General features: G+C 46.8%; 1 protein-coding gene across 1 annotated transcript in view; it reads right to left on the reverse strand.

The window, feature by feature from the left end:
• LOC120999265 (pecanex-like protein 2) overlaps positions 1-23,836 on the reverse strand; it is a 535,756-nt gene that overhangs the window by 413,120 nt on the left and 98,800 nt on the right. Inside the window, exon 5 of the mRNA XM_040430137.1 lies at positions 6,891-6,999. Within this exon, the coding sequence (XP_040286071.1) occupies positions 6,891-6,999 (109 nt within the window). The remainder of the gene's footprint in view (positions 1-6,890; positions 7,000-23,836) is intronic.

Raw genomic sequence — 23,836 nt, forward strand, 5'->3', positions numbered from 1 at the left:
AGGGCATTTTTAGACATTTGGATACCAGACTTCTTCTCACGCTTTGGGGCCCCTAGAATGCCAGGGCAGTATAAATACCCCACATGTGACCCCATTTTGGAAAGAAGACACCCCAAGGTATTCAATGAGGGGCATGGCGAGTTCATAGAATTTTTTTTTTTTTGGCACAAGTTAGCGGAAATTGATATTTTTAATTTTTTTCTCACAAAGTCTCCCGTTCCGCTAACTTGGGACAAAAATTTCAATCTTTCATGGACTCAATATGCCCCTCACGGAATACCTGGGGGTGTCTTCTTTCCGAAATGGGGTCACATGTGGGGTATTTATACTGCCCTGGCATTCTAGGGGCCCTAAAGCGTGAGAAGAAGTCTGGAATATAAATGTCTAAAAAATTTTACGCATTTGGTTTCCGTGAGGGGTATGGTGAGTTCATGTGAGATTTTATTTTTTGACACAAGTTAGTGGAATATGAGACTTTGTAAGAAAAAAATAATAATAATTCCGCTAACTTGGGCCAAAAAAAAGTCTGAATGGAGCCTTACAGAGGGGTGATCAATGACAGGAGGGTGATCAATGACAGGGGGGTTGATCAATGACAGGGGGTTGATCAATGACAGGGGGGTGATCAATGACAGGGGGGTGATCAATGACAGGGGGGTGATCAATGACAGGGGGGTGATCAATGACAGGGGGGTTGATCAATGACAGGGGGGTTGATCAATGACAGGGGGGTTGATCAATGACAGGGGGGTGATCAATGACAGGGGGGTGATCAATGACAGGGGGGTTGATCAATGACAGGGGGGTTGATCAATGACAGGGGGGTTGATCAATGACAGGGGGGTTGATCAATGACAGGGGGGTGATCAATGACAGGGGGGTTGATCAATGACAGGGGGTTGATCAATGACAGGGGGGTGATCAATGACAGGGGGGTGATCAGGGAGTCTATATGGGGTGATAACCACAGTCATTGATCACGCCCGTGTAAGGCTTCATTCAGACGTCCGGATGCGTTTTGCGGATCCGATCCATCTATCAGTGCATCCGTAAAAATCATGCGGACATCTGAATGGAGCTTTACAGGGGGGTGATCAGGGAGTCTATATGGGGTGATCACCACAGTCATTGATCATGCCCCTGTAAGGCTTCATTCAGACGTCCGGATGCGTTTTGCGGATCCGATCCATCTATCAGTGGATCCGTAAAAATCATGCGGACGTCTGAATGGAGCTTTACAGGGGGGTAATCAATGACAGGGGGGTAATCAATGACAGGGGGGTGATCAGGGAGTCTATATGGGGTGATCACCACAGTCATTGATCACGCCCCTGTAAGGCTTCATTCAGACGTCCGGATGCGTTTTGCGGATCCGATCCATCTATCAGTGCATCCGTAAAAATCATGCGGACATCTGAATGGAGCTTTACAGGGGGGTGATCAGGGAGTCTATATGGGGTGATCACCACAGTCATTGATCATGCCCCTGTAAGGCTTCATTCAGACGTCCGGATGCGTTTTGCGGATCCGATCCATCTATCAGTGCAGCCGTAAAAATCATGCGGACATCTGAATGGAGCTTTACAGGGGGGTGATCAGGGAGTCTATATGGGGTGATCACCACAGTCATTGATCACGCCCCTGTAAGGCTTCATTCAGACGTCCGGATGCGTTTTGCGGATCCGATCCATCTATCAGTGCATCCGTAAAAATCATGCGGACATCTGAATGGAGCTTTACAGGGGGGTAATCAATGACAGGGGGGTGATCACCACAGTCATTGATCATGCCCCTGTAAGGCTTCATTCAGACGTCCGGATGCGTTTTGCGGATCCGATCCATCTATCAGTGCATCCGTAAAAATCATGCGGACATCTGAATGGAGCTTTACAGGGGGGTGATCAGGGAGTCTATATGGGGTGATCACCACAGTCATTGATCATGCCCCTGTAAGGCTTCATTCAGACGTCCGGATGCGTTTTGCGGATCCGATCCATCTATCAGTGGATCCGTAAAAATCATGCGGACGTCTGAATGGAGCTTTACAGGGGGGTAATCAATGACAGGGGGGTAATCAATGACAGGGGGGTGATCAGGGAGTCTATATGGGGTGATCACCACAGTCATTGATCACGCCCCTGTAAGGCTTCATTCAGACGTCCGGATGCGTTTTGCGGATCCGATCCATCTATCAGTGGATCCGTAAAAATCATGCGGACATCTGAATGGAGCTTTACAGGGGGTTAATCAATGACAGGGGGGTAATCAATGACAGGGGGGTGATCAGGGAGTCTATATGGGGTGATCAGGGGCTAATAGGGGTTAATAAGTGACGGGGGGGGGTGTAGTGTAGTGTAGTGGTGCTTGGTGCTACTTTACTGAGCTACCTGTGTCCTCTGGTGGTCGATCCAAACAAAGGGGACCACCAGAGGACCAGGTAGCAGGTATATTAGACGCTGTTATCAAAACAGCGTCTAATATACCTGTTAGGGGTTAAAAAAAACACATCTCCAGCCTGCCAGCGAACGATCGCCGCTGGCAGGCTGGAGATCAACTCTCTTACCTTCCGTTCCTGTGAGCGCGCGCGCCTGTGTGCGCGCGTTCACAGGAAATCTCGGCTCACGCGAGATGACGCCTATTGGCGTTAGCGTAGCCTGGGGGAGCCGCCGCAATGACGCCTTTCGGCGTTAGCGTGGCGGCAAGCGGTTAACCAGTTGCCGCAACTGTAACGCCGAAAGGCGTCATCGCGGCGGCTCCCTCAGGCTACGCTAACGCCGATTGGCGTCATCTCGCGTGAGCCGAGATTTCCTGTGAACGCGCGCACACAGGCGCGCGCGCTCACAGGAACGGAAGGTAAGAGAGTTGATCTCCAGCCTGCCAGCGGCGATCGTTCGCTGGCAGGCTGGAGATGTGATTTTTTTAACCCCTAACAGGTATATTAGACGCTGTTTTGATAACAGAGTCTAATATACCTGCTACCTGGTCCTCTGGTGGTCCCCTTTGTTTGGATCGACCACCAGAGGACATAGGTATCTCAGTAAAGTAGCACCAAGCACCACTACACTACACTACACCCCCCCCCCCGTCACTTATTAACCCCTTATTAGCCCCTGATCACCCCCCTGTCATTGATCACACCCCTGTAAAGCTCCATTCAGATGTCCGCATGATTTTTACGGATCCACTGATAGATGGATCGGATCCGCAAAATGCATACGGACGTCTGAATGGAGCCTTACAGGGGCGTGATCAATGACTGTGGTGATCACCCCATCTAGACTCCCTGATCACCCCCCTGTCATTGATTACCCCCCTGTCATTGATAACCCCCTGTAAAGCTCCATTCAGACGTCCGCATGATTTTTACGGATCCACTGATAGATGGATCGGATCCGCAAAACGCATACGGACGTCTGAATGGAGCCTTACAGGGGCATGATCAATGACTGTGGTGATCACCCCATATAGACTCCCTGATCACCCCCCTGTCATTGATTACCCCCCTGTCATTGATCACCCCCCTGTAAAGCTCCATTCAGACGTCCGCATGATTTTTACGGATCCACTGATAGATGGATCGGATCCGCAAAACACATACAGGCGTCTCCCTGGAGCCTTCCAGGGGGGGTGATCACCCCATATAGACTCCCTGATCACCCCCCTGTCATTGATCACCCCCCCCTGTCAGGCTGCTTTCAGATGTCCATATGATTTTTACGGATCCACGGATACATGGATCGGATCCGCAAAACACATACGGACATCTGAATGGAGCCTTATAGGGGGGTGATCAATGACAGGGGGTGATCACCCCATATAGACTCCCTGATCACCCCCCCTGTCATTGATCACCCCCCTGTCATTGATCACCCCTCTGTAAGGCTCCATTCAGACATTTTTTTGGCCCAAGTTAGCGGAAATTATTATTTTTTTCTTACAAAGTCTCATATTCCACTAACTTGTGTCAAAAAATAAAATCTCACATGAAGTCACCATACCCCTCACGGAATCCAAATGCGTAAAATTTTTTAGACATTTATATTCCAGACTTCTTCTCACGCTTTAGGGCCCCTAGAATGCCAGGGCAGTATAAATACCCCACATGTGACCCCATTTCGGAAAGAAGACACCCCCAGGTATTCCGTGAGGGGCATATTGAGTCCATGAAAGATTGAAATTTTTGTCCCAAGTTAGCGGAAAGGGAGACTTTGTGAGAAAAAAATAAATAAAAAATCAATTTCCGCTAACTTGTGCCAAAAAAAAAAAATTTCTATAAACTCGCCATGCCCCTCATTGAATACCTTGGGGTGTCTACTTTCCAAAATGGGGTCACATGTGGGGTATTTATACTGCCCTGGCATTTTAGGGGCCCTAAAGCGTGAGAAGAAGTCTGGGATCCAAATGTCTAAAAATGCCCTCATAAAAGGAATGTGGGCCCCTTTGCGCATCTAGGCTGCAAAAAAGTGTCACACATCTGGTATCGCCGTACTCAGGAGAAGTTGGGCAATGTGTTTTGGGGTGTCATTTTACATATACCCATGCTGGGTGAGATAAATATCTTGGTCAAATGCCAACTTTGTATAAAAAAATGGGAAAAGTTGTCTTTTGCCGAGATATTTCTCTCACCCAGCATGAGTATATGTAAAAAGACACTCCAAAACACATTGCCCAACTTCTCCTTAATACGGCGATACCACATGTGTGACACTTTTTTGCAGCCTAGGTGGGCAAAGGGGCCCACATTCCAAAGAGCACCTTTAGGATTTCACAGGTCATTTACCTACTTACCACACATTAGGGCCCCTGGAAAATGCCAGGGCAGTATAACTACCCCAGAAGTGACCCCATTTTGGAAAGAAGACACCCCAAGGTATTCCGTGAGGGGCATGGCGAGTTCCTAGAATTTTATATTTTTTGTCACAAGTTAGCGGAAAATGATGTTTTTTTAAATTTATTTTTTCCCTTACAAAGTCTCATATTCCACTAACTTGTGACAAAAAATAAAAACTTCCATGAACTCACTATGCCCATCACGAAATACCTGGGGGTGTCTTCTTTCCAAAATGGGGTCACTTGTGGGGTAGTTATACTGCCCTGGCAATCTAGGGGCCCAAATGTGTGATAAGAAGTTTGAAATCAAAATGTGTAAAAAATGACCGGTGAAATCCGAAAGGTGCTCTTTGGAATATGGGCCCCTTTGCCCACCTAGGCTGCAAAAAAGTGTCACACATGTGGTATCTCCGTACTCAGGAGAAGTTGGGGAATGTGTTTTGGGGTGTCATTTTACATATACCCATGCTGGTTGAGAGAAATATCTTGGCAAAAGACAACTTTTCCCATTTTTTTATACAAAGTTGGCATTTGACCAAGATATTTCTCTCACCCAGCATGGGTATATGTAAAATGACACCCCAAAACACATTCCCCAACTTCTCCTGAGTATGGCGATACCACATGTGTGGCACTTTTTTGCAGCCTAGGTGGGCAAAGGGGCCCACATTCCAAAGAGCACCTTTCGGATTTCACCGGTCATTTTTTACACATTTTGATTTCAAACTACTTACCACACATTTGGGCCCCTAGAATGCCAGGGAAGTATAAATACCCCACAAGTGACCCCATTTTGGAAAGAAGACACCCCAAGGTATTCGCTGATGGGCATAGTGAGTTCATAGAAGTTTTTATTTTTTGTCACAAGTTAGTGGAATATGAGACTTTGTAAGAAAAAAAAAAAAAAAAAAAAATCATCATTTTCCACTAACTTGTGACAAAAAATAAAAAGTTCTATGAACTCACTATGCCCATCAGCGAATACCTTAGGGTGTCTACTTTCCGAAATGGGGTCATTTGTGGGGTTTTTCTACTGTCTGGGCATTGTAGAACCTCAGGAAACATGACAGGTGCTCAGAAAGTCAGAGCTGCTTCAAAAAGCGGAAATTCACACTTTTGTACCATAGTTTGTAAACGCTATAACTTTTACCCAAACCATTTTTTTTTTACCCAAACATTTTTTTTTTATCAAAGACATGTAGAACAATAAATTTAGAGAAAAATTTATATATGGATGTCGTTTTTTTTGCAAAATTTGCAACTGAAAGTGAAAAATGTCATTTTTTTGCAAAAAAAATCGTTAAATTTCGATTAATAACAAAAAAAGTAAAAATGTCAGCAGCAATGAAATACCGCCAAATGAAAGCTCTATTAGTGAGAAGAAAAGGAGGTAAAATTCATTTGGGTGGTAAGTTGCATGACCGAGCAATAAACCGTTAAAGTTGTGGAGTGCCGATTTGTAAAAAAGGGCCTGGTCTTTATGGGGGTATAAACCTGTGGTCCTTAAGTGGTTAAGACCTGTGAATGCATGTGCAAGGAAGCAAGGCTTTGTCTATATATTATTATTTATAAATGTATCTCTGGTAGGGTGGGTAACTTGAAGTTCCAGGTTCCCTTTAACTGTCTTTCTATGAAAAGATACATCTTAAGTTTAACCAAGTTGAATATAATTACAATCAGTACAGTAGATAATGGACATAAATGCGAAGTTCAGTCCTGCAGAATTTCTGTAGAATTGTTAAGCAGATTTTGCACTACAAATCTGCAGCAATTAACAATACAATGTATGTGGATAGGGTTTTGAAAACCCTGTTCACATGTAGGGAAAAAATTCTGCACAAGCAAAGATGCTGCAGATCTTCAAATCTTTAACATGCTCATTATTTTGTGAATAAATTATAGATCTTACAAAGATTCTGGTCGTACCCTAACAAAATGTCATATATACAATAAGTGCATACATGTATTGCAAGATATTACTTTGCATGTCTATTATGTTTGGTACACATAACTGCTTAGTTACAGATTTCTTCATGATTTTCACAAGAAAGAAAGGATACGTGGTACAGCAAAAAACTGGGCAAACACATGAAATGACGATCCCCAAGCTATTTGCCATGGTGCAATATATGTTAAGACATATTGTAGTTTTTGAAGAAGGTCACAAATCTAGGAGAGAACATAATAAAAAGCAAACATTATTATCTTGTAATGTTACTGTGGTTCAACTAAACATAACTTAGATCACATTATTGTGATCTAAGGTGTGGATACTGCAAACGTAACATAGAAGCTAAAATGCACCCTAGGCCCATGTGAAAGCAGCCATAGCATTAATTCAACCCCATGCACACAGCTAGGCTAATGCAATGATGTATTCTACATACACCACTGCACATAAAAGACAATTTTTCAAATACGAATCCTAGTGACATCCCATGATGGAATCCAGCACAAAACTGCACAATTATAGCTGGCGGAACCCAATTTTTTGCCGACGAAGAATCAGATAAAGACCATTCCCTTAAGTTTCATTCACATGGCCATTTTTAGAACCAATTGAAGTCAATGGGACTATTCACATGGTCCATTTTTAGACTTGAAGGTGTCACTCCTTTATGTATATACTACAGACCAAAAAAAATGAAAAGATAAAAAAATCCTGCACAATGTGTAAATAGATATGTGGATGTACATGGCTACATTTATTAAACATAAATCAGAGAAGCTGTGCTCTTAGAAGCCCTTGTTGCCAGAGGTAACAGTACCTGACTCCCTAGCAACGACATGCCAGGTCGCACATCTCTCATTAAGCATGACATTATTACTGAAATTGGTGAGAAGGTTAAGTTGAGGCCATACAGAATAACGGAGGCCAGGAGAGGGGTTATTTTTAAGGAGGTGAGTTTGTAAACAAGAAGTAAGTTTGTTTCTTCTTGGGGATTACATATTATTACAGAAGGTCTATACCAAATGTTGCCCCCGTTGTAGTCCGTTTGACAAAAGGTAAAGACTCTGTCATGGTCCAGTAAACATCGGAGGCTGAAAAATAATTTCAGACCCTTAAAAACCTTCTGCGTCCTCAGCCGGTGCTGATAACCCCAGATTTAAGGGTTTGTCCTTCAAACTGTGTCAGAACTATTGAATCTAAAAGGAATCCATCTTATGAAGACTTATACAGATTACAATATGGACTGATATATGTGCTGTATGGGAACCATCTTGTCTGGTCTTTAGTAGGGCAAGATGAGTTCAAACTTTTTGAGACAAAAAAAAAATCACTAACTCGGAGATTAAGGAACTGTGCAAAAATGTTTGCATAAGTATTCTCTTGAGAGAAGGGGGTTTAACACCTATCATAAAATTCTTCATGCCTTACAGAGACGTACCATAAAATGCTGTCTTTAGATAGGTAACCAAGTAGAAATGTGTCTGTTTTAGTTTATTCTCAGTGAATAGAAAGAGGATCTAATTTTACTATTCTTTGTAATGTTCTTATTAATCATCATGTGAATAGATTTAGTTTTTATATGGTATGTCCTAAAATTGTATGTTTTAAATAACTGGAAGTGTGGTAATTATGTTTTATTTATTTAGTGTTAGAATAAGGTGAATTTCCATTGTAGTTGCAGTGTGTCACAGAATGTATAGAGTTAATTAGGTACACATTCTTATTATATCTCTTGAAGGGGGATTGTGGAGAAAGGTATCATAAGTAGGGTTGAGCGAACCCAAACTGTAAAGTTCGGGTTCGTACCGAACTTTAGGATTTTTGGACCCTGGACCCGAACCCGAACCCGAACATTTAAGTAAAAGTTCGGGTTCGGTGTTCGGCGCTTTCTTGGCTCTTTTTGAAAGGCTGCACAGCAGCCAATCAACATAGAAACATAGAATGTGTCGGCAGATAAGAACCATTTGGCCCATCTAGTCTGCCCAATATATCTGAATCCTATTAATAGTCCCTGGCCCTATCTTATATGAAGGATAGCCTTATGCCTATCCCATGCATGCTTAAACTCCTTCGCTTTGCAGCTACCACTTCTGCAGGAAGGCTATTCCATGCATCCACTACTCTCTCAGTAAAGTAATACTTCCTTATATTAAAAACTTGGAAAAAATGTGGATAGCTCACCACCCTCCACAATACGGTAGGGGTGCTCTAGCCGAAGGACTGCTCACTCAGTCAGTCCAGGGGATATGTATAAACTAGAAAAAAACGGCTGGCACTCACTATGTGGTTGCACATCAAACAACTATTTATTAGTAATTGACCGCTAGTTCAACAGTAGAATACTAGCAGAAATACATACACTTGAACATTAAAACAACATTGTTAAAAGAACCCCTAAAAAATAAATAATATAAAATTCAATATACACTGGACTGGTTAGGTCGTGAACCGCACCAAAATAAGGTCTCTTGGAAAAGTGTAATATTCCTTTGCCTTTTGGCAATGTGTATCCAATTCAATGTATCAGGGATACTGTCTCTTTAAATGAAAAAATGTAGCCAAATCCACAAGCTGTATTAGTTGCTGCTGGGGGATAACATCTCCCTCTCTAGGATTGTCTTCAGCAGCTCTTGCATTACTGGATATTGCAGCCTTCAATAATTAGGTATGTAATAGATTCACAGGGAAGTTTTAGCTTACCCACATAAACGAATCTCCGGCCGTCTGATTCAGCCGCTTGTTCCACTGTTCGCTCTCAGCGTCCTCGCTCTCTGGCGTTTACCACGTGGTGTACCAGAGATATCGCGGGACTTGGGAATTTCAGTCCGATAATCTTAGTCCGATACTTCTATGAGAGCTGCAGGTCAGATGAAAAAAATGGAGCGCTCCACTTTGTAAGAAATAGTTTAGATTTCATCCATCATATCCAGAAGCTTGTTGTTGGCAGGGATATAACGCTAAACGCGTTTCGAGGACTTCAATCCTCTTCCTCAGTAGCTATATCCCTGTTGTTGAATTCCCTCCTTTTTTACCGTCATAAGCAGTCCGAAAAATCTGGGCTGGAATCACTTTTTCTTATAATGCGATTTTTGGTGCGTTTTTGGTGCGGTTTTAAAAACGCGCGTGCGTTTTTTGTGGCATCGAGACCGCAACCTCTTAATTAGTGTTGATATATCCAAACATGGTCAAAATCAGATATGAAATATCAAAAATATACAACAATATATAAAAAACATAATAAAATATACCACAGGCGATCAATCATTTATAAATGGATAAGAACTAGATAAGAACTAGATAGTACTTTAAAACATACAATAATTCATAAAAACTTCTATATATCCAAGGGCCTCATCCTCTACATCTTGTATTCTTATCTGTCTTCCAATAGTGGTGTTTGTAATGGAAGATAGTGTGAGTGGCGGCGTGCCTATCAACAAGGGGGGATCACAGCGCCGGTAAACGGCCAAACATGTGATCCCCAATTGACTGAGAGGCACACCGCCTAATCTATAAGAAGCCAAAGATTTCCAGTTCGGCATTTAAGCCAACTGGCATCAGGCTTCCAAAATTATAGATTTGCTTGGATTCTGCCCTAGACATCCGCTCGATATGGTTTCCACCTCTCCAGTGTCTATTGATTTTTTCTAGAGCCACAAAGGACAGACGTGTGGGGTCTTGTCCATGAGCCTCTTTAAAGTGCCTTGAGAGTGAGTGTTTTTCATAACCCTTCTTAATATTGGAAATATGTTCCGATATCCTCACTCTCAAGGTCCTTTTAGTCCGTCCAATGTATTGCCTTGAGCACGGACATTGTGCTAAATAAATAACGCTCACAGAGTTGCATGTAAGAAATTGTTCAATCTCCCACACAAGTGGTGTACCAAGTCCCGCGATATCTCTGGTACACCACGTGGTAAACGCCAGAGAGCGAGGACGCTGAGAGCGAACAGTGGAACAAGCGGCTGAATCAGACGGCCGGAGATTCGTTTATGTGGGTAAGCTAAAACTTCCCTGTGAATCTATTACATACCTAATTATTGAAGGCTGCAATATCCAGTAATGCAAGAGCTGCTGAAGACAATCCTAGAGAGGGAGATGTTATCCCCCAGCAACAACTAAGGCCTCTTTCACACTTGCGTTGTTGGGATCCGGCATGCACTTCCGTTGCCGGAGGTGCCTGCCGGATCCGGAAAAACGCAAGTGTACTGAAAGCATTTGAAGACGGAACCGTCTTCCAAATGCTTTCAGTGTTACTATGGCACCCAGGACGCTATTAAGGTCCTGGTTGCCATAGTAGTAGTGGGGAGCGGGGGAACAGTATACTTACAGTCCGTGCGGCTCCCGGGGCGCTCCAGAATGACGTCAGAGCGCCCCATGCGCATGGATGACGTGATCACGTGATCCATGCGCTTGGGGCGCCCTGACGTCACTCTGGAGCGCCCGGGGAGCCGCACGGACGGTAAGTACACTGCTCCCCCGCTCCCCACTACACTTACCATGGCTGTCAGGACTTTAGCGTCCCGGCAGCCATGGTAACCACTCTGAAAAAGCTAAATGTCGGCTCCGGCAATGCGCCGAAACGACGTTTAGCTTAAGGCCGGATCCGGATCAATGCCTTCCAATGGGCGTTAATTCCGGATCCGGCCTTGCGGCAAGTGTTCCGGATTTTTGGCCGGAGCAAAAAGCGCAGCATGCTGCGGTATTTTCTCCGGCCAACAAACGTTCCGTACCGGAACTGAAGACATCCTGATGCATCCTGAACGGATTACTCTCCATTCAGAATGCATTAGGATAATCCTGATCAGGATTCTTCCGGCATAGAGCCCCGACGACGGAACTCTATGCCGGAAGAAAAGAACGCAGGTGTGAAAGAGCCCTAATACAGCTTGTGGATTTGGCTACATTTTTTCATTTAAAGAGACAGTATCCCTGATACATTGAATTGGATACACATTGCCAAAAGGCAAAGGAATATTACACTTTTCCAAGAGACCTTATTTTGGTGCGGTTCACGACCTAACCAGTCCAGTGTATATTGAATTTTATATTATTTATTTTTTAGGGGTTCTTTTAACAATGTTGTTTTAATGTTCAAGTGTATGTATTTCTGCTAGTATTCTACTGTTGAACTAGCGGTCAATTACTAATAAATAGTTGTTTGATGTGCAACCACATAGTGAGTGCCAGCCGTTTTTTTCTAGTTTATACACTTCCTTATATTACTTTTAAACCTTTACCCCTCTCATTTAAAACTGTGTCCTCTTGTGGTAGTTTTTCTTCTTTTAAATATGCTCTCCTCCTTTACCGAGTTGATTCCCTTTATGTATTTGTAAGTTTCTATCATATCCCCTCTGTCTCTTCTTTCTTCCAAGCTATACATATTAAGGTCCTTTAACCTTTCCTGGTAAGTTTTATCCTGCAATCCATGTACTAGTTTAGTAGCTCTTCTCTGAACTCTCTCTAGAGTATCTATATCCTTCTGGAGATATGGCCACCAGTACTGCGCACAATACTCCAAGTGAGGTCTCACCAGTGTTCTGTACAGCGGCATAAGCACTTCACTCTTTCTACTGCTTATACCTCTCCCTATACATCCAAGCATTCTGCTGGCATTTCGTGCTGCCCTATTACATTGTCTTCCCACCTTTAAGTCTTCTGAAATAATTACTCCTAAATCCCTTTCCTCAGATACTGAGGTCAGGACTGTGTCAAATATTCTATATTCTGCCCTTGGGTTTTTACGCCCCAGGTGCATTATCTTGCACTTATCCACATTAAATTTCAGTTGCCAGAGTTCTGACCATTCTTCTAGTTTTCCTAAATCCTTTTCCATTTGGCGTTTCCCTCCAGGAACATCAACCCTGTTACATATCTTTGTGTCATCAGCAAAAAGGCAACCTTACCATCGAGGCCTTTTGTAATATCACTTATGAAGATATTAAACAAAATTGGTCCCAGTACAGATCCCTGTGGAACCCCACTGGTAACATGACCTTGTTTTGAATGTTCTCCATTGACTACAACCCTCTGCTGTCTGTCACTCAGCCACTGCCTAGTCCACTCAACAATATGGGAGTCCATGCTCAATGACTGCAGTTTATTGATAAGTCTTCTATGTGGGACAGTGTCAAAAGCCTTACTAAAATCTAGATATGCGATGTCTACTGCACCTCCACCGTCTATTTTAGTCACCCAGTCAAAAAAATCTATAAGATTTGTTTGACATGATCTCCCTGAAGTAAACCCATGTTGTTTTTCATCTTGCAATCCATGGGATTTTAGATGTTCCACAATCCTATCCTTTAATAAGGTTTCCATTAATTTGCCTACTATTGATGTCAGACTCACTGGTCTATAGTTGTAACTATCTATTGTAACAAGCGGTTAACTGTCTGACCTTAGAAGCCATCACAGCTATGCCTACTAATGGCATGGCTGTAATTGGCCAGAGCTGCATGTGACCCAGGCTCTATATAAGCTTGAGTCACGTAGCGCTGCACGTCACTCTGCTGTTACAAGTGTAGGGAGAGGATCCTGCTGGACTTGTGATTTCAGGGAGAGAATAGGAGAGAATCTAACTCAGCGATCTACAGAGAAATAGTTGTGTGGGTGCAGGGCAAAATCGTTTTACCCTTCCCTGAGCTCATTGATAGAGTTGTTCGGGTTCGGCAGGTTCGGCCGAACTTAAAAAAAAAGTTTGGGTTCGGGACCCGAACTTGACCCCGAATCCGAACTCCATTGAAGTCAATGGGGACCCAAACTTTTGGCCACTAAAATGGCTCTAAAATAGCCCTGGAAACAGCTAGAGGGCTGCAAAAGGCAGCAAAATGTGCTTAAGAGCATGGCAAATGCTCTGCAAACAAATGTGGATAGGGAAATGAATAAAAAAAACATAAAAGACCTTAAAAAAATAAAAATTAGGAATGATGTAGGAGGAATAGGTTGAGGAGGCGGTGAATGGGTGGATGTGGCCGTGTAGGCTCACGTGGCGGTCTAGGTGGAAGCGGTGGCAAAGGAGGAATAGGTAGCCAACACAGATGTGTGTTATTTAGCATTTTTACATAGGGGTATCCCCCAAAATATTGGGACATATAAAAAAAAAAAGAGAATGAATAAGTGCACTTGAGTACAAGGATGGATGGTTGAGGCTGTTAGAACTGTCTATTCTGCACAAGGTACAGACAAGTCCTGAGGGATCCAAGCCTGGTTCATTTAAAAGGAACGTGAGCTTGTCCACGTTGGCTGTGGACAGGCGGCTGTGTCTGTCTGGCAGGCCAGCACCTCCAAGGCATACAGGGCAAGCTCTGGCCATGTGGAAAATTTGGAGACCCAGAAGTTGAATGGGGCAGAACCATCAGTCAGTACGTGTAGGCGTGTGCACAGGTACTGTTCCACCATGTTGTTCAAATGCTGCCTCCTGCTAACACGCTCCATATCAGGAGTTGGGGCCGGTTGTTGCAGCAAGGTGACAAAGCTTTTCCACATGTCGGCCATGCTAACCCTGCCTTCCAAGGTGCTGGCGCTGACACGGCTGCATTGGCGACCTATTCCTCCTCCCCTGCCTTCGCCTTGTGCTTCCACTTGTCCCCCGGCGTCAGTCGGGAATGCTCTCAGGAGCGCGTCTACCAGCGTGCGCCTATAGTCGCACATCTTCCGATCACGCTCCAGTGAGAGAATTAAGGACGGCACATTGTCTTTGTAACGGGGATCCAGCAGGGTGGCCACCCAGTAGTCAGCACATGTTAAAATGTGGACAACTCTGCTGTCGTTGCGCAGGCACTGCAGCATGTAGTCGCTCATGTGTGCCAGGCTGCCCAGAGGTAAGGACAAGCTGTCCTCTGTGGGAGGTGTATCGTCTGCGTCCTCCGGATCCCCCCGCCATGCACCAGTGATGGGCCCGAGGTGCGTTGGATGCCACCCTGCTGTGAACATGCTTCATCCCCATCCTCCTCCTCCTCGTCGTCCTCCAGTAGTGGGCCCTGGCTGGCCAAATTTGTACCTGGCCTCTGCTGTTGCAAAAATCCTCTTTCTGAGCCACTTCTAAAATACTGGCCTGAAAATGTTATAGATGGCCCCTCTTCCTCCTCCTTGTCCTGGGCCACAGCCTCCTCCATCATCACCCTAAGTGTTTTCTCAAGGAGACATAGAAGTGGTATTGTAATGCTGATAACGGTGTCATCGCCACTGGCCATGTTGGTGGAGTACTCGAAACAGCGCAACAGCGCACACAGGTCTCGCATGGAGGCCCAGTCATTGGTGGTGAAATGGTGCTGTTCCGCAGTGCGACTCACCTGTGCGTGCTGCAGCTGAAACTCCACTATGGCCTGCTGCTGCTCGCACAGTCTCTCCAGCATGTGCAAGGTGGAGTTCCACCTGGTGGGCACGTCGCATATGAGGCGGTGAGCGGGGGAGCACCACAAAATTCAGCACATGCGCCACGCAAGTGATGTGCGTCAAACCGGCTAGTCCCAGAGCTGCAACGAGATTTCGCCCATTATCACACACCACCAGGCCGGGCTTGAGGCTCACTGGCAGCAACCACTCGTCGGTCTGTTGTTCTATACCCCGCCACAACTCCTGCGCGGTGTGGGCCCTGTCCCCCAAACACATCAGTTTCAGAACGGCCTGCTGACGTTTACCCCTGGCTGTGCTGAAGTTGGTGGTGAAGGTCTGTCACTGACCGGATGAGGAGGTGGTAGAAGAGGAGGAGGAAGCCGAGTAGGAAAAGGAGGCAACAGGAAGCAAATAATGATGCCCTGCGATCCTTGGCGGCGGAAGGACGTGCGCCAAACAGCTCTCCGCCTGGGGCCCAGCCACCACTACATTTACCCAGTGTTCATTAAGGGAGATATAGCGTCCCTGGCCGTGCTTACTGGTCCACGTATCTGTGGTTAAGTGGACCATGCCACAGATGGCGTTGCGCAGTGCACACTTGATTTTATCCGATACTTGGTTGTGCAGGGAGGGCACGGCTCTCCTGGAGAAGTAGTGGTGGCTGGGAACGACGTACTGTGGGACAGGAAGCGACATGAGCTGTTTGAAGCTGTCCGTCTCCACTAGCCTAAAGGCCAGTAGTTTAGAAATGCTGGCATTCAGGGCCAGGGATCGAGGGTGGCTAGGTGGGAATTTACGCTTTCTCTCAAAGGTTTGTGAGATGGAGAGCTGAACAATTCCGTGTGACATGGTGGAGATGCTTGGTGACGGAGGTGGTGTTGTTGGTGGCACATCCTCTGTTTGCTAAGCGGCAGGTGCCAACGTTCCTCCAGAGGCGGAGGAAGAGGCCGAGGCAGCAGCAGAAGAGGGTTTTGAAGGTGCCTACTCCATTGCAGCCCGTATCTCGCGTGTAGATGCCTGGTCATGCAGGCTGTGCTAAGGTTCAGGACGTTAATGCCTTGCTTCAGGCTCTGATGGCACAGCAGGCAAACCACTCGGTCTTGTCGTCAGCACATTGTGTGAAGAAGTGCCATGCCAGGGAACTCCTTGAAGCTGCCTTTGGTGTGCTCGGTCCCTGGTGACTGTGTCCAGTAGCAGGTGAACTGTTTTGGCGAAGGCTGCTCTGCTTTTGCACCCTGCTCTTTTGCTACGCTGTTGGCTCGGTCTCATCACTGCCTCTTCCTCCGAACTCTGAAAGTCAGTGGCACGACCTTCATTCGATGTGCGGTCTAGGACCTCATCGTCCCCTGCATCGTCTTCCACCCAGTCTTCTTCCCTGACCAACTTTTCGGTCTGCACACTGCAGAAAGACGCAGCAGTTGGCACCTGTGTTTCGTCATCATCAGAGACGTGCTGAGGTGGTATTCCCATGTCCTCATCAGGAAACATAAGTGGTTGTGCGTCAGTGCATTCTATGTCTTCCACCCCTGGGGAAGGGCTAGGTGGATGCCCTTGGGAAACCCTGTCAGCAGAGTCTTCAAACAGCATAAGAGACTGCTGCATAACTTGAGGCTCAGAGAGGTTCCTTGATATGCACGGGGGTGATGTGACAGACTGATGTTTATGGGTTTCAGGCGCCACCTGTGCGCTTTCTGTAGAAGACTGGATGGGAGATAATGTGAACGTGCTGGATCCACTGTTGGCCACCCAATTGACTAGCGCCTGTACTTGCTCAGGCCTTACCATCCTTAGAACGGCATTAGGCCCGACCAAATATCGCTGTAGATTCTGGCGGCTACTGGGACCTGAGGTAGTAGGTTCAGTACGATGTGTAGCTGTGGCAGAACGGCCACGTCCTCTCCCTGCACCCGAGGCTCCACCAACACCACCACAACCATGACCGCGTCCCTTATTAGATGTTTGCCTCATAGTTATCGTTCACCAAGCAAAGTAAAAAGTGGTTAAGTCTGTTAAGAATAATTAACCGCCAATAAAAACCCTGATGTAGGGTATTGCACTCAATTATATATTTTTCCATTTCATCCACCATGACGGCCCACATTGAGATTGACCCTTGACCTCTGTAGGGGCAGGAACACATAGAGAGTTTAAGAACCCCCCACCCCTCCACCTCCTCAGTGCTTTCCTGCCCCTACAGGGGCCAACACGTCGAGAGGATCCTCCTTTATGGAGGATAACAACTTTATTTCTTTACAGGTTCTCCAGCTGGCCTCCCGCGGCATGGGCTAAGGCTGGCCAGCTTGGAGCATCAAGGACCCTCGTCTTGGCCAATGCCGAGGCCTGCGGTCCTCCCATACCTTTTGAACTTCCTTCCCTCCTTGAGGAAGCAGTCGGGGGTGCCGGCTTCACTGGACATCTCGCGCGCTGCGCTCGGCGTCCCTTCCTTCTGGAGGTGGGCCGAGCGCTTGTGACCGGCAGGGGGAGCAGGTGCGGCGCATGGAGCGCTTCTGGAGGCGGGCCGGGCGACGCACGTATCCTCTAGTAGGCTGGTGCTGCGCAGGCCCACACCGCCACCAGGGGCGCAGCTAGATGACGTCAGACGCCGTTTTTTTTTTTTAAAAGAAAAGACCGCGGTTCCTTCCGGCCCTTCGCCTGCTACACTGCGATGTCTGAGACACCTGCTCCTCGCCAGGAAGGTCCTGATCCTACTGCCACCAGTACCGTGAGTCCCTTTCTGGGGGGTGTATATTTCAGATTCTTTATCTTGAAATACTAATTTTGGCATATCTGGTTGCTTCCTCACTCCAGGGCAGCAAGGAGTCAAAATCAAAACCTAAACTCTTAAAATGCTGTGCTTGTTCCAAGCGTCTCCCTGAGAACTACCAAAAAAAGGCTGTGCAAATCTTGCACAACGGAAATATGGAAGGAAGAACAACCAGATATACTCTCTGAAATGAAGTCCTTTATTGCGGACGAGATTAAGTCTTCTTTAGCCACCTTGTCTGCCCCCGCTAGTAACCCCAACCCTTCTAAGAAACGCAAACTGTCCGTTATCTCCTCTTCTGATGGTGAAGATGTTGAAGTGGCCTCTGCCTCATCCAGACAATTTCCTAATGAGGAACCCTTGTCTGACGGGGAAATTTTGGACGAGGATAAAAAATATTTTTTCTCCGCTGACGAAATGGAGGAGTTGCTAAGAGCAGTCAGATCCACAATGGGAATTGAGGATACCCCTAGGCCCCGTACGGTACAGGATGAGATGTTTGGGGGTCTTAGATCTAAATCTTCAATAGTTTTTCCCATCAATGAAAATATAAGAGAGATGATAATGGAGGAGTGGTCAGACCCGGAGAAGAGATTAGGCATTCCCAAAGAATTCAGAAACAGACTCTGCTTTGACCCGACTGAAAGCAAATTATACAATCAGACCCCTAAAGTCGATTTACAGGTGGCCAAGGTAGTAAAGAAGACCGCCCTACCCTTTGAAGACTCCTCACAGTTGGGCGATCCTATGGATAGAAAGACAGATGGGCTCCTAAAAAAATCCTGGGAGTCGGCTATGTTCGGGGTAAAAACTAATATTGCTGCTACCTCCGTTGCCAGGGCGATGTATATATGGCTAGGAGAACTGGACGAACATCTAAAAAACAAGACTCCAAGAGAAGAGATCAGGGATTCTCTCCCTCTTCTCCGCTCCACCACAGCGTTTTTGGCCGATGCTTCAGCAGAGTCCATCCGTTTCTCAGCCAAAGATGCTGCTCTTTCTAATGCAGCCCGGCGGGCATTATGGATGAAGGCCTGGCCTGGGGACAAGGCATCCAAGGCCAAACTTTGTTCTATCCCCTTTTCAGGGGAATTTGTCTTCGGTCCCACTCTGGATAAGATCCTAGAGGGAGCAGCAGACAAGAAGAAGGGTTTTCCAGAGGACAAAGAATCAAAAAAGAACCCTTTCGTCAATTCCAGCCTCAGCAGAGATCCTACAGGGGGAAAGGGAAATCTGGCCGATGGAGCTATCCAAAAGGGGGGAGAGGAAGAGGCTGAATAGACAAAATAAACAGCAATGACGCCAGAGTAGGGGGGCGACTGATGGGTTTTCTATCTTCCTGGAAACAGGTAACCTCAAATCCCTGGGTTCTAAACGTAATCTCTCAGGGCTACAAGATAGAATTCACATCAGTCCCCCCAAGAAGATTCTGCATCTCACCCCAGTCCAAATCAGAACTTCCGAAAATTTGGCAGGGCGTCCAGGACCTCTTAGATCTAGGGGTAATTCAAAAGGTCCCTATCCCAGAGGAAAGGAGAGAATTTTATTCCAGCCTCTTTTTAGTAAAAAAAACCAGACCAATCTTTTTGCACTATAATAAACCTAAAACCCCTAAACAGGTCTATTCTATACAGGAGGTTCAGGATGGAAACCATCCCATCCACAATCCCTCTGATCCAGAAAAGGGCGTTCATGTCGTCAATCGATCTAAAGGACGCTTACTACCATGTCCCTATTCATCATCTCTCCCAGAAATATCTAAGATTCGCTCTAAGGGGACCGGACAGGTCGATCCATCACTTTCAATATGTCGCCCTCCCTTTCGGTATTTCCTCGGCTCCCAGGGTCTTCACAAAAGTCGTGGTAGAGATGGTGGCCTACCTTCGTCAGGAAGGAATTACAATCATCCCATATCTCGACGACTTCTTAATTCTGGGCAAGACAGAATCCGAAAACCTTCTGGCAACCCAAAGATTCTCGGAATTCTTAAAAAATCTCGGCTGGATCATAAATATAAAAAAATCCACCCTAATCCCATCCAAGAGAATAAGGTTCCTGGGTGTGGAATTGGACTCATCCCTGTTGAAAACCTTCCTCCCTCAGGACAAGGCTACTGCGCTGACAGAAAAAATCCGAATGTTCCAGAGGGCTCGCAATTAATCCATCAGAAAGGCCATGAGTCTCCTTGGAAGCCTAACCGCCTGCATTCCCTCGGTTGCATGGTGCCAAAGCCACACAAGGGTGATCCAGAGTTGGATCTTAAGTATTTGGGACGGAAAGCAAGTAAGTAGGGATGAGCGAACCCGAACTGTATAGTTCGGGTTCGAACCGAATTTTGGGGTGTCCGTGACACGGACCCGAACATTTTCGTAAAAGTCCGGGTTCGGTGTTCGGCGCTTTCTTGGCGCTTTTTGAAAGGCTGCAAAGCAGCCAATCAACAAGCGTCATACTACTTGCCCCAAGAGGCCATCACAGCCTTGCCTACTATTGGCATGGCTGTGATTGGCCAGTGCAGCATGTGACCCAGCCTCTATATAAGTTTGGGTCACGTTGCGCTGCACTTCACTCTGCTGATTCAAGCATAGGGAGAGGTTGCAGCTGCGACGTTAGGGCGAGATTAGGCAGATTAACTCCTCCAAAAGACTTCATTCTGTGATCGATCTGCAGCAGTGGATCATTGAAGTGCTAATATTGACTTGCTCACTTTTTTGAGGCTGCCCAGAGCGTTTTTAGATCACTTTTTTTCTGAGGTGATCGGCGGCCATTTTGTGACTTGTGGTGCGCCAGCACAAGCTATCACCAAGTGTATTTAACCATCAATAGTGTGGTTATTTTGTTCTATATCCTACATCAGCTGCAGGCTGAGCCTGTGTCACCGAAGTGCATTTAACCATCAACAGTCTGGTTATTTTTTGGCCATATACTACATCAGCTGCAGGCTGAGCCTGTGTCACCGAAGTGCATTTAACCATCAACAGTGTGGTTATTTTTTGGCCATATACTACATCAGGGGCAAGTTGAGCCTGTCACCCAGCGCCTAAAAAATAGACCTGACATTTCTATTCAACCAAATCTGTAATGTTTTAGCTGGTCAAGTTATTTGTAGTGACCGTAAAAGCACACTTTTTGTTCTGGGTTGAAAAACTATTCCCAAATTTGCCATTCTCAAAATAACTAGTTTCTGGTATATGAGGCCTACTTGAAATCTATCCCAAAAAGGATATCTTATATTGAAGGTGCTGATAGTGTCATTCAGAAAAACCTAAGACACACGCTACCGTGCAGATAGAAGTCTGATTCTGTGATTAAACCTATACCTGTCACACAGCGCAAAAAAAAACAGGCCTCACATTTCTATTCAACCAAATCTGTACTGTTTTAGCTGGTCAAGTTATTTGTAGTGACCGTAAAAGCACTTTTTTTTTTCTGGGTTGAAAAAATATTCCTAAATTTGCCATTCTCAAAATTGTGGTGAACGGGAACAATGAGGAAAACATCTAATAAGGGACGCGGACGTGGACATGGTCGTGGTGGTGTTAGTGGACCCTCTGGTGCTGGGAGAGGACGTGGCCGTTCTGCCACAGCCACACGTCCTAGTGAACCAACTACCTCAGGTTCCAGTAGCCAGCGGGATTTACAGCGATATTTGGTGGGGCCCAATGCCGTTCTAAGGATGGTAAGGCCTGAGCAGGTACAGGCATTAGTCAATTGGGTGGCCGACAGTGGATCCAGCACGTTCACATTATCTCCCACCCAGTCTTCTGCAGAAAGCGCACAGATGGCGCATGAAAACCAAGCCCATCGGTCTGTCACATCACCCCCATGCATATCAGGGAAACTGTCTGAGCCTCAAGTTATGCAGCAGTCTCTTATGCTGTTTGAAGACTCTGCTGCCAGGGTTTCCCAAGGGCATCCACCTAGCCATTCCCCAGGGGTGGAAGAGATAGAATGCACTAACGCACAACCACTTATTTTTCCTGATGATGAGGACATGGGAATACCACCTCAGCACGTCTCTGAGGATGACGAAACACAGGTGCCAACTGCTGCGTCTTTCTGCAGTGTGCAGACTGAACAGGAGGTCAGGGATCAAGACTGGGTGGAAGACGATGCAGGGGATGATGAGGTCCTAGACCCCACATGGAATGAAGGTCGTGCCACTGACTTTCACAGTTCGGAGGAAGAGGCAGTGGTGAGACCGAGCCAACAGCGTAGCAAAAGAGGGAGCAGTGGGCAAAATCAGAACACCCGCCGCCAAGAGACTCCGCCTGCTACTGACCGCCGCCATCTGGGACCGAGCACCCCAAAGGCAGCTTCAAGGAGTTCCCTGGCATGGCACTTCTTCAAACAATGTGCTGACGACAAGACCCGAGTGGTTTGCACGCTGTGCCATCAGAGCCTGAAGCGAGGCATTAACGTTCTGAACCTTAGCACAACCTGCATGACCAGGCACCTGCATGCAAAGCATGAACTGCAGTGGAGTAAACACCTTAAAAACAAGGAAGTCACTCAGGCTCCCCCTGCTACCTCTTCTACTGCTGCCGCCTCGGCCTCTTCTGCTGCTGTCGCCGCCTTGGCCTCTTCTGCTGCTGCTGCCGCCGCCTCTTCCTCTGCAGGAACGTTGGCACCTGCCGCCCAGCAAACATGGGATGTACTACCAACACCACCACCTGCGTCACCAAGCATCTCAACCATGTCACACGGCAGCGTTCAGCTCTCCATCTCACAAACATTTGAGAGAAAGCGTAAATTCCCACCTAGCCACCCTCGATCCCTGGCCCTGAATGCCAGCATTTCTAAACTACTGGCCTTTGAAATGCTGTCATTTAGGCTGGTGGACACACACAGCTTCAAACAGCTCATGTCACTTGCTGTCCCACAGTATGTTGTTCCCAGCCGCCACTACTTCTCCAAGAGAGCCGTGCCTTCCCTGCACAAACAAGTGTCCGATAAAATCAAGTGTGCACTGCGCAACGCCATCTGTGGCAAGGTCCACCTAACCACAGATACGTGGACCAGTAAGCACGGCCAGGGACGCTATATCTCCCTAACTGCACACTGGGTAAATGTAGTGGCGGCTGGGCCCCAGGCGGAGAGCTGTTTGGCGCACGTCCTTCCGCCGCCAAGGATCGCAGGGCAACATTCTTTGCCTCCTGTCTCCTCCTCCTCCTACTCAGCTTCCTCCTCCTCTTCTTCCACCTGCTCATCCAGTCAGCCACACACCTTCACCACCAACTTCAGCACAGCCCGGGGTAAACGTCAGCAGGCCATTCTGAAACTCATATGTTTGGGGGACAGGCCCCACACCGCACAGGAGTTGTGGCGGGGTATAGAACAACAGACCGACGAGTGGTTGCTGCCGGTGAGCCTCAAGCCCGGCCTGGTGGTGTGCGATAATGGGCGAAATCTCGTTGCAGCTCTGGGACTAGCCGGTTTGACGCACATCCCTTGCCTGGCGCATGTGCTGAATTTGGTGGTGCAGAAGTTCATTCGCAACTACCCCGACATGTCAGAGCTGCTGCATAAAGTGCGGGCCGTCTGTTCGCGCTTCCAGCGTTCACACCCTGCCGCTGCTCGCCTGTCTGCGCTACAGCGTAACTTCGGCCTTCCCGCTCACCGCCTCATATGCGACGTGCCCACCAGGTGGAACTCCACCTTGCATATGCTGGACAGACTGTGCAAACAGCAGCAGGCCATAGTGGAGTTTCAGCTGCAGCACGCACGGGTCAGTCGCACTGCGGATCAGACACACTTCACCACCAATGACTGGGCCTCCATGCGAGACCTGTGTGCCCTGTTGCGTTGTTTCGAGTACTCCACCAACATGGCCAGTGGCGATGACGCCGTTATCAGCGTTACAATACCACTTCTATGTCTCCTTGAGAAACACTTAGGGCGATGATGGAAGAGGAGGTGGCCCAGGAGGAAGAGGAGGAAGAGGGTCATTTTTAGCA

This window comes from Bufo bufo, chromosome 4 (assembly GCF_905171765.1).
Source record: "Bufo bufo chromosome 4, aBufBuf1.1, whole genome shotgun sequence".
NCBI lineage: Eukaryota > Metazoa > Chordata > Amphibia > Anura > Bufonidae > Bufo > Bufo bufo.